The 16,720-nt window shown below is 38.4% G+C and overlaps 1 protein-coding gene and 1 long non-coding RNA gene across 2 annotated transcripts in view; one reads left to right on the forward strand and one right to left on the reverse strand.

The window, feature by feature from the left end:
• Positions 1-770: 770 nt before the first annotated feature.
• LOC147174796 (uncharacterized) lies at positions 771-5,342 on the reverse strand. Its single transcript, XR_015094764.1, has 2 exons — positions 4,911-5,342; positions 771-1,773 (listed from the first exon to the last, which is right to left on the reverse strand). It is a non-coding gene; the product is annotated as an uncharacterized LOC147174796 (long non-coding RNA).
• A 2,814-nt stretch (positions 5,343-8,156) lies between these two features.
• nelfb (negative elongation factor complex member B) overlaps positions 8,157-16,720 on the forward strand; it is a 29,690-nt gene continuing 21,126 nt past the window's right edge. The window contains exons 1-5 of the mRNA XM_086076774.1: positions 8,157-8,395; positions 10,818-10,978; positions 11,458-11,557; positions 15,117-15,347; positions 15,434-15,619. Coding sequence (XP_085932900.1) covers positions 8,282-8,395; positions 10,818-10,978; positions 11,458-11,557; positions 15,117-15,347; positions 15,434-15,619 — 792 coding nt within the window. The 5' untranslated portion in view covers positions 8,157-8,281. The remainder of the gene's footprint in view (positions 8,396-10,817; positions 10,979-11,457; positions 11,558-15,116; positions 15,348-15,433; positions 15,620-16,720) is intronic.

Here is a 16,720-nt window from a genome sequence, read left to right on the forward strand (position 1 = left end):
GCCCTAACCGTGTAGACAGGCTGCCCGCTGATGACCCGGGGAGGCGGTGGGGGCGCCAATCTTACCAATCTTACCAATCTTTCACCAACCCCAGAAGCATATAAATTTCAACAAATTAGAAAGACCTCAAGCAGAGTGAGATCCACAGACATCAGCCTCCACCGATTCAGCGACCAGAGGAAGAAGCAGATTGTATTTGAATTTTGGTAGATGTTGGTGTGGTGGATCTGGCATGCATGAAAAACCTCCACCAAAGAGAGGAGCCGTCGACCCCGGCCAGGACAGAGCAAGCACAACCCCTCAGGCCTTGGCAGCGCCAGGGCACAACACCCGGGCCCCGCGGGGGCCACCGGCCGGAGAGCAAACGCAGGAAACCGTAGCGCCCGCCACCCCAACACGGCCCGCGCCCCCAGCCCAACGCAGCACAGCAGGGAAATAAAATTGGGAGCAGGTGAGATGGAGCAGAGGGAAATTATATCCCCCCCGCTCCGATCCACCTGCTTCCTATGTGTTGGTGAGTGTATGTGGTGCAATAAAAAAAAATAAGGGGGCATGGTGGCAAGGCGGGGGAACAGATGGGGGACCGCAGCACTGCTTAATACTGCGGTCTACCCCAAGCGATGGCTCCTGTTAGAGTAGACAATATTAAGTATTGTACTCTTTGCGTGTTCAATTAACTGAATGGTGAGATTCTGTTGAAGAAGTTCCTTTGCAAAGGTATTAATTACCAGAAGCTTCTGATCACACAATAACAAGTCACCCAAGCAGTGCTCTGTTCAAATGTGTTCCTTCCTCTCCAGCCCACATCGTTATTTATTCACAAAGAGGGTTCATAAAAAGGTCAGCCCACAACACACCTGGTTACAACTGAATGAATACAAGAGAATCCGTTCCCATGGGTATAAATCAGATTAGAAATAATACAATAATAATAAGCCTGACTCCCTTCCGACACAGCAGAATCCCCGGCCCTCCCTTTAGATTACGAATGAATAGACAGACCCGTTGCTCTTTCTCATGAAAGTAACACAGATAAGAATATAGGTCTATTCATACAGCCATACTGAGTTAACTAAATCTAAAACGGCTAAAATATAATTTAAAACTGAAAAACAATGTTAATAACTCATCATTCCCTCATTTGAGCTCTTGAGAGCTCAACACATTAAAACATTTTTTTTCAATGGTTGTGTGGTAAAAATAATTATCCTTAAAACATCCCTTTAACAGAAGAGGAGGTAGTTTAGCAATCATATGACATTAAAAAACAATTTGATACATTTAAAAGATTTTTAGTGAAATAAGCATAGCATATGTGAGGCTTAACATAAAATGTTGTTCATTAAAAAGTGTCGCAATATATCGGCAGACGAATATGTGTTCTTTGAAGCCATCTTGTGATGAAGTTCTTTGAAGGTCTTTTTTTAATGAAAAGAGTGTCGCAATAGTTCGTCTCTTCTTTAAGAATTTGGGGTAGACTACCCAAATTCTTCGATTTGTCACGGGATTATTCTGCCCGAAAAATTTGACTCTTCTTGGAATGATTGCCCAAGAAAAGGCACTTGACTTGATCCGTTGACTGATGTCCTCAAACGGTGTCGAATGATGCCGAAACGGCCGCTCCAGAACGATCACTGGGTCAGCTGACGTGGCTCCAGGTCGGAGGTGATAAGATTGATGATCATCAGTTGATGAGATAGCCGAGCCTGGCACGTCTCCGGAAGCCTTGTAGACCAGATGTGGAATTTTCACCAACCCCCTGGGGCCGTTCTCCTGAGTGCAGAAACTTTTCATTTTTAGTTTCTCATAAACTCACATAAATTTTATTTGGAGGAAAAAACCCTGATAGTTTTTGTTAGTTGGGATTAGTAAATGTTATTTGATTAAGATCCGTAGGTCCTGTGCTGTTGGAACAAGAAAATATCTATTTTTGTGACATTAAAATAGAGCCCAGCCTTTGATTGAGTTGAATGACATTCGCTCATTCATTAATATAAGACAGAGCTTATAAATATTTATCTTTCAAATAAGTTTTATTCAATAATAGGTAATTTTTTTTTTTTTTCCATGCCTAAATTTGTTCTAAATTTGCATAACTGTGCCTTTCATATCTCTTATTCTCTTCCCAGAATCCCATGACCGGCCGAATCCTGGCATGCTGGGAAAAACTCACATAAATTCATATTATCTATACTCTTTTGCAAACACTGGGCTCCAAACATTACATTTTTCAAATATGATTCTGAGATAAAAGATATAATATAATATAATTACCTTCATTCTGCGAATATGCATTATTGTCCTTGCTTGCTTCAGACTTACTTTGCGATCGATTTCCTCTGGTAGATTTCTTCATATTCAAACTGTGGATTATCACTTTCAAACTCATCCTGTCAATTGGAGTGTAGGCCGATACCCCACAACCTTTTTAATTTCGTTTTTAAGTTTGATTTTAATTTTCTAACTCGTCTACATTGGTTAAATTCTTAAACATAAACTCCCTCATTTGACAAAGATCCACTGATTTTTTCAAACACGTCAAGATAAAGGGAGGACAAAATAGAGACCTCATGACTCAAAAGACGTCATAAATAACTCAACCCTCTAAATCAGGCTATGAGATAAACAAAAGAGCTACAAAACACTATAAAACTGAGCATAAGCAGATACAACTTAAGACACTAATATATGATGACTTTGGGGCCATAAAAAATAGAGGTAACCATATTACTCTAATTCTCCTAGAGTCCCGAAAATTATTTAAACTGCCAATCAACCTCACCTCTTTTACAGATTAGTGGGGCTGAGGATAAAATCACACAAAATTTACAAATATCTACCATTTCCTAGATTTAATCAAACTAAAAATTATCTTCAAACCGCTAATCTTTCACATATTAGCGGGGCTCATAAAAAACACAGCACACAAAATATTTCTGGGATTTATAAATCACAGTGCTATAAAAAAAAAAATCTAATTTAGCCATCAAACTCTTAGTTAGTCTTTTACTCGTTACTACTCATTCTATTCTATTATTTATTTTATACTATAGCTGCAGCTGGACGAAGTCCAAAAAAGTTCCTCACGGGGAAAATAAAAATATATCATATCATATCATATTAATAAAATTCCCATTGTACCAATTCAGAAACTGATTCTCCCAAAAATATAGGCAAAAATTTAGTAGGCTATAGATTGAAATAAATTTTCTCAATCCCTCATTTCAAATTTACATATGTCGTTTTCAATTTCCTGAAATATCTTGCTATAGATCACAGTTCCCCACTCAACACATTAAAAATGCCTTGCATACACCGTGCAGCACTTTACTGAATGGATCACATCTCATTCCGACCACCAACTTTCTTTGTCCAGACCCCCAGCAAAAGGCAGGACGGCAGCTGTTGTCAATGTTCAGTCCTGGCCAGCATGGCGGCTGCTGTGGCAGCAATGTTCAGAGCAGGCATTTAGATTTCCTCTGGATGCAAAACAGCCATAGGGGAGAAGTCACTAGAATGAGGCGTATACACAGTCACTGGGCATTGAGGAATTTGAACATCATGTTTTTCTTAGGCACAGGACGAGAAGACTGTTGCTCTGCGGCTTTTGACCTTTGATCTCTGCCACATCCATTCAGACGCTGTCTGCAATGTGGATCCGATGACACACAGTCTTTCTGAGAGCTCACCTGATCAAAAAATGCACACTCGTTGATACAATGCTTTAAAAATGCCAGACTGAGGATATGGGATCATAGCAAGACAGTTCACTCCCTGCTTTCTCAAAAATGTTTCGTAAAAAACACAGCCTCATTTCTTTTTCTTTTTTTTTCTTTTTTTTTTTTTCAATACCCCTTCAAATAGCTACTAGCCATACAACGTATCAGCAGCTGGGGCGCATCCCGTTCGCAGTTTGTAATCAGTGAAGGCCATCAAACCCTCATCTGCCTTGGAACTCAAACATCAGTTTCTGAAATGACACACTCAGAGAAAAAAAACAAATATTAAAAATCATTATCAACATGTCAATTTCAAAAACATTCATAACTCCTTATTCAACTATCTTACTTCCAGCCACAGCTATACAGATATAGGCATAATTATATCAACTCAACATAGCTCAAACAAAATGCCATTATTTCATCATTATTCTTTCTTCATTTGTCCCGAAAAGGGAAAGTTAACAAATTAACCATCGTCATCAATCATTAAAATATAAAGACTATTAGCTCAGTCACTAAAATAAAAAATAAAAAATAAAAAATAAAAATAAAACACTAATTTAATATTCTTTTTTCAAAAACTCAACAATATCTTTCAAATATTATTACTTATTTTATATTGTTTATCATTCCTCTCTTACCATTTTGACAAAGAAAAAGTCCCATTACGAGGACACATTATGCTAACAGCGCACAGCCCAGCCCCCACCTTTTTTTCTAACCTAGAAACGGGGGGGGGGGGGAGGAATCTTAACATTATAAATCGCAAAACCTATTTTATCATATTCCCATTAATAAAACAAACGCCACTATCACAACAGTATCATCTCACACAAAACAACACCAAACTTAGTTAAAATATTGAAGAAAAACAAACAAAATCCCCATATGCACACTTCTCACACACAATAACAAAAATAGCCCCCACCTTTTTAGAAGCTAGGTCACACACTCAAATGCATACGCACACACTCTTCAGTCATTATAAAAAAATAAACGGTGTTATTCTATCAATTCGTTGTCTACAAATCTTATAGCATTTAAACCGCAGTTTTATACGGTGATTTCAGTAAACGGGTAACTTCGAACAAACCACCCGTAAACTGCTCCACAAATGCTGGAGTCATTTTAGCATCAAATTCAGCCTTTTTCCATTACCAACAAAGAAAATACAAAAGTCTGACATACCATTTTGTCCAGCGAAAGCTTTTTATACAATCGATCCACAGTTCGTTTTTTCATTGTTCATCGACGCTTTTATTTTTCCCTGAACCGGAAGCGCATTCAGGACAAACCATTCTGTATCCGGGTCGAAATCGCCTCCATTTTGTTTGTAGTTTTTGATGTATACATTCGGTTTTAATACAGTGACGTCTCACTTTTAGTATTAATAGTTCAATATGTTAACACATATGGCCACACACAGACAGACATAAGAATTACGTGACCTCTCGTTTATACACAGCGGTTACCCAATCCCGCTGAGCTAAACTGTTCTCCCTTTATTGCAAAATTTTTTGCAAGGCGCTTATTTTCTTAAGAAATTGTCACGTACCATCGAATTCAACCGTGGAACAAAAGGAATTCAAACGGGAATCCTGACCTCAAAACTACATATTGTAGAAGCGCCAACAAAATAAAATAAATCACGTAATCTCTCGATTGCAAATACAGTGATACAAAATCCAATCATCGCTGTAATCAACCTGGACCCCTCAATACTGTTCAATTTCAAACAGGCGCTTTTTCAAATAAAAGACATATTACGTGTAGAGAACTTTCACACCAAGAGCCATGAACAATTATGTTACTTGTCCTCAAATCCGGCCAAAACTGCTTAAAAAACAGAAGCGCGTACCATAATCTTCGCGATCCTTAGTAAACAAGAAAGACTTGTTACGTCATCCGGCAAACCCTTTTATTCAATATATATTATGGTCTAAGGATTCTTCATAGCGTTGACGAAAAACAAAACAAATCAAAAAATTAACCGCTATTTCTTCCTGTACAAAAAAGCTGCATCACGTCACCTTCAAATGCACCACTCCACGACGTGTTTAGTTCAATATCGTCGGAATTATCAACTCTCTAACGACATCAAACTATAACTTATTCACACAGATCTCATTTAAAATTTAGACAATTTGGAAGACGAAAAAACCAGCTGCAGCGGACCAGACAGACACAACCTCTTCTACGTGGATAACAGTCTCCACTTACCGTACTTTATTTATTTAGGCCTAGAAGTTCCGCCCGTCCTTGAACGCCGCAGCTTGTTCCACGTCAGAATAACACCATCCGTTTGGTTCAACGGAGGAGACCATTCGTTATAATTCAGCGTCGGCGGTCACCATTTGTTAGAGTAGACAATATTAAGTATTGTACTCTTTGCGTGTTCAATTAACTGAATGGTGAGATTCTGTTGAAGAAGTTCCTTTGCAAAGGTATTAATTACCAGAAGCTTCTGATCACACAATAACAAGTCACCCAAGCAGTGCTCTGTTCAAATGTGTTCCTTCCTCTCCAGCCCACATCGTTATTTATTCACAAAGAGGGTTCATAAAAAGGTCAGCCCACAACACACCTGGTTACAACTGAATGAATACAAGAGAATCCGTTCCCATGGGTATAAATCAGATTAGAAATAATACAATAATAATAAGCCTGACTCCCTTCCGACACAGCAGAATCCCCGGCCCTCCCTTTAGATTACGAATGAATAGACAGACCCGTTGCTCTTTCTCATGAAAGTAACACAGATAAGAATATAGGTCTATTCATACAGCCATACTGAGTTAACTAAATCTAAAACGGCTAAAATATAATTTAAAACTGAAAAACAATGTTAATAACTCATCACTCCCCACCCTGACTCACCCGCCCCTCCTAGTTGTGGAGTGCATTAAAATTGGAGGGGAGTTGCAGGGCGAAGACGGTGTCGCCACCCTAAAGAATAGGAGTCGCTACTTGCTTTAACACTATGTCTATCAGAATTTTTAAACTACTAATTAGATCACCCAGAGCCCTAATTGTAACGGCTTGAGCTCTGGTAATGATGTCATTGGTTAAAATTATTATTACACGTAAATACAAGCCATTTGATTAGCTACTAAAGCTATTTTGTTTATTACATTTTTAATGTAAATGTAAATTATGTACTGTAGCTCCTCTCCCGGGACTACTGGAGTCCACACAGTACCCCCCCCCCCCCCTCCCAGTAAGGTTGAGGTGTTGTATCTTTCAGATGGAACCTGCCAGCTAACTGATCATAATTTGTTCATTTTCCTTTTTATTTTAATGATACATTATTGAATAAGAATATATATAAGTTACTGTGCTTCCTACTCCTTTTGAACATGTAAATTATGACATTGATTAATTATTCAATATTTTGAAGCAGATGTAATGCCTGTACTGTTTGTTTTTTTATGTCAGCCCATGGTGACATTTCTAATAATGCCTTGCTGAAAAGTGGTTGCTTTGGCAATCCGACAGCGTTGTCAGCGGTGCAAGAATGACTCGTATAAAAATGTTCATGTTTTTTAATAGAATAAAATGGCAGCATATGAATAATGTACACACAGGCACATGACAAGTCAAAACGCCAGAAAGGCAGAAACATTAGATACTTTCGTAAACAGAGTAACAACACATCAAAGTTTAAGCTTCAAAATACAGCTCTGTTGTTAAAAACGGCGCCCCTGTGTGGTCGACAACTACAGTTATCACTGCAAATGTTAACAAGTTATAACAAACTGTCTCCGGTGGTCAGCATAAGAGAAAAAAACAAGGCAGAGTTATAACCTGTCTATGTGGGCACACAGCAGTGATCACTCGGCGTACTGTCAGCTCTCATCTTCTTCGATGCCTTGACAAATACAAGCAACCACACATAAAAATGAAGAAAAATACTCCAAAACGCTGACAACTGGTCGAGGTTTTCTGAAGGAAAACAAACGGCGATGGCCGGAAAAGGCGGTGCGTTATGACATTTTCCCGGAAATGCGTCACGGCTATTTGTGCATAGAGTCCATTCAAATCAGTGTGTGTAAAAAAATAATAAAAAAAATCAGTGTGTGTGCTTCTGTGCCAAACAAAAGCTTAGAGTGCCTTTTTGGGGTTCCTTGGAAGGTGTGCAGTACAGCGCAACCCCCCGGCCATATACTAAGAACCTACGAGCCTATGTCTAATCTGTATGATAGCCAAACATTTGGACACACCTCATGCAATGCATTTTTAATTTTTTTTATTTTCATAACTATTTCCATTGTAGATTATCACTGAAGGCATCATAACTATGAATGAACATATGTGGAGTTGTGTATTTTAAAAATGTGAAATAATTGTATTCTAGTTTCTTCAAAATGGTCAAATAAACTCAGTTGAATGAAAAGCGGAACCTTTATTCAGTTGCGTTTCGGGCGGACTGTTAATGTAGTGACCACTTAAAAAGTTCGCTTTGATTGGGTGAAACCTGTCGTGTGTGTTTTCACGGGCGGCTATCAGTTCGATAGATCCGTGTAGTTATTCTAATTTTGTATCATATAGTCGATGTATCAATGGAAACAAAAATGTTCGGGGGTTTGCCTGAGCTGGGGATATCGAACGGCGAAGACCTGAAAGAAACTCTGACCAACTGCACAGAGCCACTAAAAGCTATTGATCAGTTTCAGGTAACGACAATGTTTCGGTGCAATTAGGATTGTTAATTTTGTTTTGGAAGAGGGTATAAACACAGTACCGTCCTATATGTTCATGTCAGGATTATATGATAGCTGTTTACCGCCGCACTTCGTTTTAAGGTACAGCAGTCCAGTCTTAGTTCTCATTCATTGTTATAACTACAGGTATACATGCAGCTTTGTGGTAGTCCGATTTTCTTTGAGAATCAACGTTGCGTGTATGTACCACGGACTTATATGACTATCAATTCGGTTTATTCTTCTTGAGGGAAGCCACCGGCGGCCATCTAACGGTCGCCTAACTTGAATTCATTAGCTGCTTTTCCACCAACAAGCCCAGGATCTTTGAGTTCTGTGTAAAGGAAGTTCTTGGTTGTAAAGGTTCCGCAGGGACTTTATAATTTGTGTTTCTACAGTGTCTTAGAGTTCTCGGTAAATTAGTTTTATATATATATATAATAGGGGTGTTATAAAAAATCGATTTGGCAATATATCACAATATTACAGCGCACAATTCTCGAATCGATTCAATATGCGGCCGAATCGATTTTTAAACATAAATTTTTTATGGAAATATTCAACAAAACGTCTTACTTAGGGTAAGGATTCACACATTAGACATGGAAGAATGTTATTTTAATGGAACATTAAGCCTTAATATTTTATTTCAGTGCTGTTCAAACATGAAACAGACTACAACCTGTTTGTTAAATGCAGTGGCTCAGTTATAAGCCTAAATTTTCGGATAAATAAATACATTTAAATACAAATCTTACATTGTACATGTACAAGTTTACTGAATTTTTTCCCCCGCAATAATCAATTTATAGCTTCGTATCGGGATTAATCAAATCGAATCGTGACCTATGAATCGTGATACGAATCGAAAGGTACTAGGCAATTCACACCCCTAATATATATATATATATATATATATATATATATATATATATATATATATATATATATATATATATATATATATATCCATAAATAAATAAATACAAGATTCAAAAAATAAATATACAAATAAATGTCAAAATAAATATACAAATATAATTAAATATCAATCATTAAATAAAAACACTCACATTTATTTATTTCATGCTGCAGACGCTCTGCCAAGATGAAATGTTATTTATTGATTGATATTTAATTATATTTATATAATTATTTTAATATTTATTTCGACATTTATTTTTATATTTATTTTATTTTTTGAATCTCGTTTTTTATTTATTTATTTATTTGTACTTTTATTTATTTATTTATGCATATATGTATTTATTTATTTTTTATTTCCATTTATATAATTTTTTGGGAATTAAATTTTTTATTTTCACTTTTAGTCATTTATTTATTTATTTAGTCATTTCTTTTTTAATTTTTGCAGTTTTGGTCCTAAGTGCGCCCGTCCCCTCAAAGTTCCAGCTTGGCTCAGCAAGACCCTGCTGCTTAGATATTACTCGGATGTACCCTTGGGAATTTAATTACCCCGGAAATTTTTGTTGGTGGAAAAACGCGCAAGCTGAATTTTACCAGGGTAAATTTAAAAGTTCTCCAAAAGTTACAGCGGTGGAAAAGCCCCTATTGATGTCTTTGCGGCATTCTCACGTTACTATCTGCCTCTACAGTGAAAATGCCACTGTGTATGACATACAGTTGTACCAATAAGTTTAAGTAAAATTTGCTGGGGAATGTAAACTAAACTTAACCTCTTTGAGTCACAATTCACAATATTGAGATACTATACAGTACACTGAATGGTCAATACAAACAGTGAAGTTCGCTCTTTGCAAGGCTCTCATTAATCCATACATGGATCTTAGCGTAAGAACTGCACTGATAGCATTGAGTGTTATTATGCGATGCAGAGCATCATTTCACCGAGTAAGACCACCATTTTAAGTTGTGACGTAAGCTCGGAATTGTCAATTGTAAATGTGATTGTAACGCAACGCTTATCGCTGATACCCGGAAGTCATCCTCACCCCGCCACGTCATCGAGGATCTGAATCATGGACAACTGGACGTATATGGACAACATTTTGGTGCCAAGAAAGTTTTTAGGGTATTTTTAATGTAGCTGCATCCGAAAATGACACTGTTTTTTCTAATTGGCCGTAGTTTTGGAGATATTCCATATTTTAAACTACAACAACTGATAATAATATACGCAAGTTATGATGAAGCTGTATCTGTCTTTTCAAGAATGACGATAGAGTATTCTTTCATTTCACCACTAAATTACCTCTGGCACTTGGGGAAAAGAATTATAGCCAATGTAATAGAAAAGATGCAATAAAAATGTCATCCTCTGTGAATCAATCTGAATCTCAAGAGATTTTCAGTTTGTTTTCATGTTCAAATATCAGACATTAATAATGACACTTTTGGTGTACCTTATGACTAGATGGAAAATGGCATCTTGTTGCCAACTCTCCAGTCTGCCCTTCCTTTTCTGGATCTTCACGGAACACCCCGACTGGAGTTCCACCAGTCAGTCTTTGATGAACTCCGAGAAAAACTCATGGAGCGAGTCGCTACGATTGCTGAGGGCAAGGAAGAAGACAGGTATGTAGTTGGCGTTCTATTTTGTCCCTGTGTGACTGTCACCTGATGCTTTATGCGCTAGATGTCTCCTTTTGCAAGCGTATGTAGAGTGTATTAACAATAACATGTCACTCACACTGGTGTATGAATGGTGCAAATGTTAGGTGGTGGTCGGAAGGGCCTTAGGCGCACACAGGCAGCCATACTTCTGTCAGTCTTTCCCAGGGCAGCTGTGGCTACGTATGTAGTTTACTGCCACCAGTGTGAATGTGTGAGTATGTGAATAATGTATTCATTGTGAAGCATCTTTGAGTGTCCCAAAAATTGCTTTGTTGTTGTTATTATTATTATTATTATTATTATTATTATTAATATAGACACAGAAATAACCAGGGCATACAGCACTACCTGGAGATCATCCGGGACTCCTGACCTAGACCTAATTATGGTATTAACTTTAGCATACCAGTCCCAATGTGTTGTTTTTCATTCATGTCCAGGTATGGGAAGCTTGAAGAGTTACTGGAGAAAAGCTTTCCACTGGTCAAAATGCCATCCATTCAACCAGTGGTGATGCAGGTGCTGAAACATTTACCCAAGGTAAGTGTTGGAAATTGAATTCTAAATTGTTGTTGTTTTTACTTACTTTGAGGAAAAGTATCAATATAATTGACGTGTGCATCTGTAGGAAACGGCATTATAAAGTGTGCATTTCCCAGTTGAGTGATACACAATATTATTGTGTTTGAAGAGTAGTAGAATTATAAAAAATTGCATTAATCTAGAGATGCAACAATTAATAGATTAATCGACAACTAATCGATTATCAAATAAATTGATAATTATTTTTGATAATCAATTAATTATTTAGAGATCTAAATTTATCCAAATCCTCAGAATGTCCTTTTGACAGTAAATATTCTCAGACTTCTTTAGTCCTTTTTGAAAACCGACTGGTTGTCATTTTGTCAAAAGATGTGCTTTGTTTGTCTCGTAAAGACTTTACGTCGATCTGATAGGCTTGATCGTGATCGACCGATAATGGGCATTTTATACGTGATCGGTGATCGCTTGTAATGTTATATTGCCCGATCGATCAATGACGTCATTGATCAGATCCGCGAAATAGGAAATTACAGCAAAAACAACCTTGTTCACTCTGAAGTCGTTCTGTGCTAGTGTATATGGGCGCCTGAAAGCTAATCTATTTTTAACCTCCTTGGAGCGGATACGGAAAGGCTTTGCGCTGGGAGGCAGAAGTACTGCCTCCGCACTCTTGGCCATCCACTCACAAAATAATAGCTTTCGTGTATTTTTTAATTAGGTTTTATGACTAGTAGAAAGTCCAAAAAACATTTTATTTATGTCAAATAAAATAACTAACTAACCATAGAACGTGCACATAAAACACTCATAAAAATATTAGACGTAGGGTACAGTCAGTGCTGTCTCAGAAGAGCATGCACCATCTTGGATGGCGGTTGGTGTTAAAAGAGTTCTACAAATAAAGATGAGTTAAGAAATTGTAGCTTTGCTAAACTGACAATGATGGCCTAGACTTAAAGGGGTACTTGAGTCATTGAGGAATTTTCAGCATTGAAAAGTTAATATTTTGTCCAGAATAAGTTTGATAACTTAATTATTTGTCATGTACAATTAATAACTTTAAAAACTAATTTTTACACTTGCTGTCGATTTGAAGATGGCATCACCTGTTCTGAGGAAGTATGTAACGACCAATCAATCTGTTTTCTGGGTTTGGTCAGCAAACTGAGCCATGATTGGTCGTTACCAGGGTTGGGGAATACAGGTGCAGAAAGTAAAAACCCTGCCACACATTGGCTTTTGCTTCTACTTAACTGGCATGTAAACAAGCTCGGAAAAGCACCTGTTGAGTTGTTCTCTCTGGACCTGGATTCCTCAAACCTGGTTGTTACCTACTTCCTCAGCACAGGTGATGTCATCTTCAGTTGACAGCAAGTGGATTTATTTTTTTAAATTAAATATATTAGTTGTACATGACAACTAATGAAGTTATCCATTTCATTCTGGACATATTATTAACTTTTTACTGCTGAAAATGGCTCAACGAGTCAAGTATCCCTTTAACTCTTTGACCGCCAAAAACGTTTAATAACGTTTAGTAAAATCCAAATGAGTGCCGCCAAAGACGTTAAGACGTTCACTATGGTTTTTTTTTTAAAAACGGGTGGATGAAAGCCCTGGCAAGCTGTGCTGAAAGTATCAAGCAGGTCGAGTTAGTATAATGACTATTTTTGGGCACTAGATGGTAGCGATGACTCTTTGGACAAGATCGGGTAGGCGTCAGTAGAAGACGTGAGGCGGAGCTAGAGTGTTGAGGGGAGAATGGCTGAGGAGGCGAAAATGGCGACCGGTTGCAAGCAGCTCACGCTTGAGCATTTTTTTCAAAGACGAAAAGCATTGACCAATGCTAAAGAGCACATTGATGATGATGATGGTGACTCCGAGGTTGACGCCGAAGTTGGAAGCGTTGACGCCGAAGTTGGAAGCGTTGACGCGGCGGCTTCGATCGCGTCGTAAAGCCTCACCGGCTAGCGATGCTAACGGCGGAAAACGAGCACTTCTGCACAGTCGGACGTTCAATCGGACGATGAAGAGTACCCCGAGTCCAATGCATATTCATCGGAGGAGTGGGTACAGTCTGATCACGGAGAAGACACTGGTTCTGGACTACGATGCCACCATGAATGGAGTGGATAAGATGGATCAGAACATCTCTTACCACCCGGTATAGGAACTGAAGGACATGAGGAAGCCAGACGTAACACCAGGTCACCGTATCATGATCCTGAGAGTAGACTTGATGACAACATGGCCAAACACACACTGCAGTATATACCTGCTAATCCCCGGAAAAAAAGGCCGGCAAGAAAGTGCACGCGAAGGGGTCAAACTAATCTGTGGTGCAAATCCTGCTGCGTCCCCTTGCACGCAGGGGAGTTTTACACAATATACCTCACAAAAAGAAAAACTGTGTAGTTGAAACATCCACACAATTGTAAATAGTACCACAGTTGCACACATTTGTAAATAGTTTGCCAAATTGTTTTGTCAAATTGTTACACTGTTTAATGTAAATAAACGTATTTTGCTATCAAAAAGCACTTTTTCATTGTTGGTGGTAGTGTTTTACAGAAGTAAAGCACTGTTTAGATGTTTGTGGCATCATTCATGGAAAAAAAAAGGTGTCAAATTCACTAGAGTGCATGAAATAATATCGTTTCACAAAAAGCTTGATTTCTCCGTATTTTGGTCCAAAACAGAGCATTTGGGTAAAACTAACCTATTTTCTATTGTTGATTACTGAAGAACGGAATAAGGTAGAAACAAACTTTTTCTGATGAAAGATGAGAGTTCAATCTTTCCTTTGGTAGTATCTGTGTTTCCATAGTCCAAACACAAAATTTTCTGTGGACCTTGAAAGATCAGTCAAAATGCTTAAATCAGCTGGCACCCACACATCCTCTTTTCTGAAAATGCTTGGCAGTCAAAGAGTTAAGGACAACAGTACATGGACATGTAGGTCTACATTACCAGCACATGTCTTTACTACCTCACTGTTCATACCAACCAATCATTCAGTTGTGAAGATGTGTCCTTTACATGGTACAGGGCCCTATTGCAAGGGTAGAGTTTTCTTTTTGTTGTTATTTTCTTAAACTCAGGCAGGTAGAAGGGGTGTTTCTAATCAATCAATCAATAAATCAAAACATTATTTATAAAGCGCTTTTCAGACAAAGTTTGTAACTCAAAGTGTTGTAATTAAATTGATTTCTACAATGATACAGAGGGATTGTCCCATGCTGTAGTCATATTTATGAATGAAATGTGATGACATGCACCACACATTTCTGCGGAGCTCAGAATCTGTCTGCCTATGCCTCGATGAAATACACCAAGATCGCGTTAGACCACCTGGGCCAAATTTTAGACCGCTTTTAGAAAGTCTCAAATCTAGTCTGCTCACCAGATTGCCTGATGCGTGCAGTAGAATATGTCGCGATTTAGCCTGGTCTACCAATTCAAATACTGTAAACTCGACTTGCACGGGTTCTTGTCTACAAAAATAGTTCCCATGGTGGTAAAAAATGTGCACACAAATTGTGAACCCCTCCAGGTACCTGAGAAGAAACTGAAGATGGTGATGGCTGACAAGGAGCTTTACAAGGTGTGTGCCGTGGAGGTGAAAAGACAGATCTGGCAGGACAACCAGGCCCTATTTGGAGACGAGGTTTCACCTCTCCTAAAGCAGTATATTGTGGAAAAAGAAGCAGCTCTATTCAGCAGTGATCTCTCTATTCTGCATAATTTCTTCAGCCTATCTCCAAAAATGCGACGTCAAGGCGAGGTAGGTGTATGTAGCAATAAACTGAATCACCAAAACGCATTATCCTGCACAGGTGTTTAACTGTTCTATTTGTTTGTGTGCGATAGGTGGTCCTAAAGCTGACCCAGATGATTGGGAAGAACGTAAAGCTTTATGATATGGTGTTGCAGTTTTTGCGAACACTGTTCTTACGGACTCGAAATGTCCACTACTGTACTCTTAGAGCAGAACTGTTAATGTCGCTCCATGACTTGGACATCAGTGAGATATGTTCTGTCGATCCCTGTCACAAGGTAAGAAGGCATTTGCCTGGAAAGCAGACTCATCGCTGTAACCAGCGGATGAGTCTGGTTACTGTCAGTATCCAAGCACATTTCTGAGGCGGGGCAAACCTTACTAAACAGCGAAGAGTGGACGCGTCGTCATAAAAGAGGGACAATGTGTGGAAGAGTAGTAAACACACAGACGTACATTTAAAATATTTAATATTCATATGTAAGTCCATGAGTAAACAGTAGCGGTGGGTGGATATGGAGTGAATTCAACATGGCTACCCCAGAGAGACAGTAGTGAATGTCATTGTTGCGGTAAAAACTTGACAATTTGTGTGGTGGTGCTGAAGAGTGATGTTGTTCACCAAGAATACATCACAGCAAATAATAAACAAATTTGATGTGCCCGGCCGTTAAGAGCCGGGCTGAGTTGCGGTCAATGGCAGCCTTTCCAGACCCACTTTCTGTCTTTCAAGGAAGTGGGTGTGGCTTGCCAGGCTAAAAAGGGATAGCACTTTTTTTGCGGTTCTTTATTTCATTAGCAGGTTACCACGACGGTGTATTAGGGCCACGTAGATTTTTTTTTCCCAGGGGAGGGGTAATATTCCGAGAAAAAACTTGCAAATTTGCCACTTTGGAAAGTGCCGTATTTGCGGGGAAAAAACGTAGAAACTTACAAGAAATACACGTAGCGTAGCTATAGTCTAACGTGAGGATTCATGGGTGGTTAATGAAACACTAAAATGAAAAGGCAGGATGGAGATTTATTCTTGATTTAAAGTTTACTCGTCATACACGGCAGCTAGAGCGACAACACTTCCTGATCCCCTATCAGCTGACGAACACTAAATGCAAGTGAATGACGGGAGACCAGAGGATTCAACACATCAACTTAGCTACCTGTACCAAAAAAAAAAAAAAAAAAAAGTATTATTGTGTAAATAATAATTCTTAAAACATAAATGTACAAGTAAATACTGTATACATTTTAACAAATTAACTTAAATGCTTGATCCGCAGGGTGTGGACCTTCGCAAAGCGAGGTGTCTTAGCTGTACCCAACGCTTCAAAGAACGAATGCTGGACGTCATATGGTTAATCTCTGTTAAAGCAATTATTATC

Source organism: Leptonotus elevatus, chromosome 5 (assembly GCF_054856555.1).
Source record: "Leptonotus elevatus isolate MCC_2025b chromosome 5, RoL_Lele_1.0, whole genome shotgun sequence".
Lineage (NCBI taxonomy): Eukaryota > Metazoa > Chordata > Actinopteri > Syngnathiformes > Syngnathidae > Leptonotus > Leptonotus elevatus.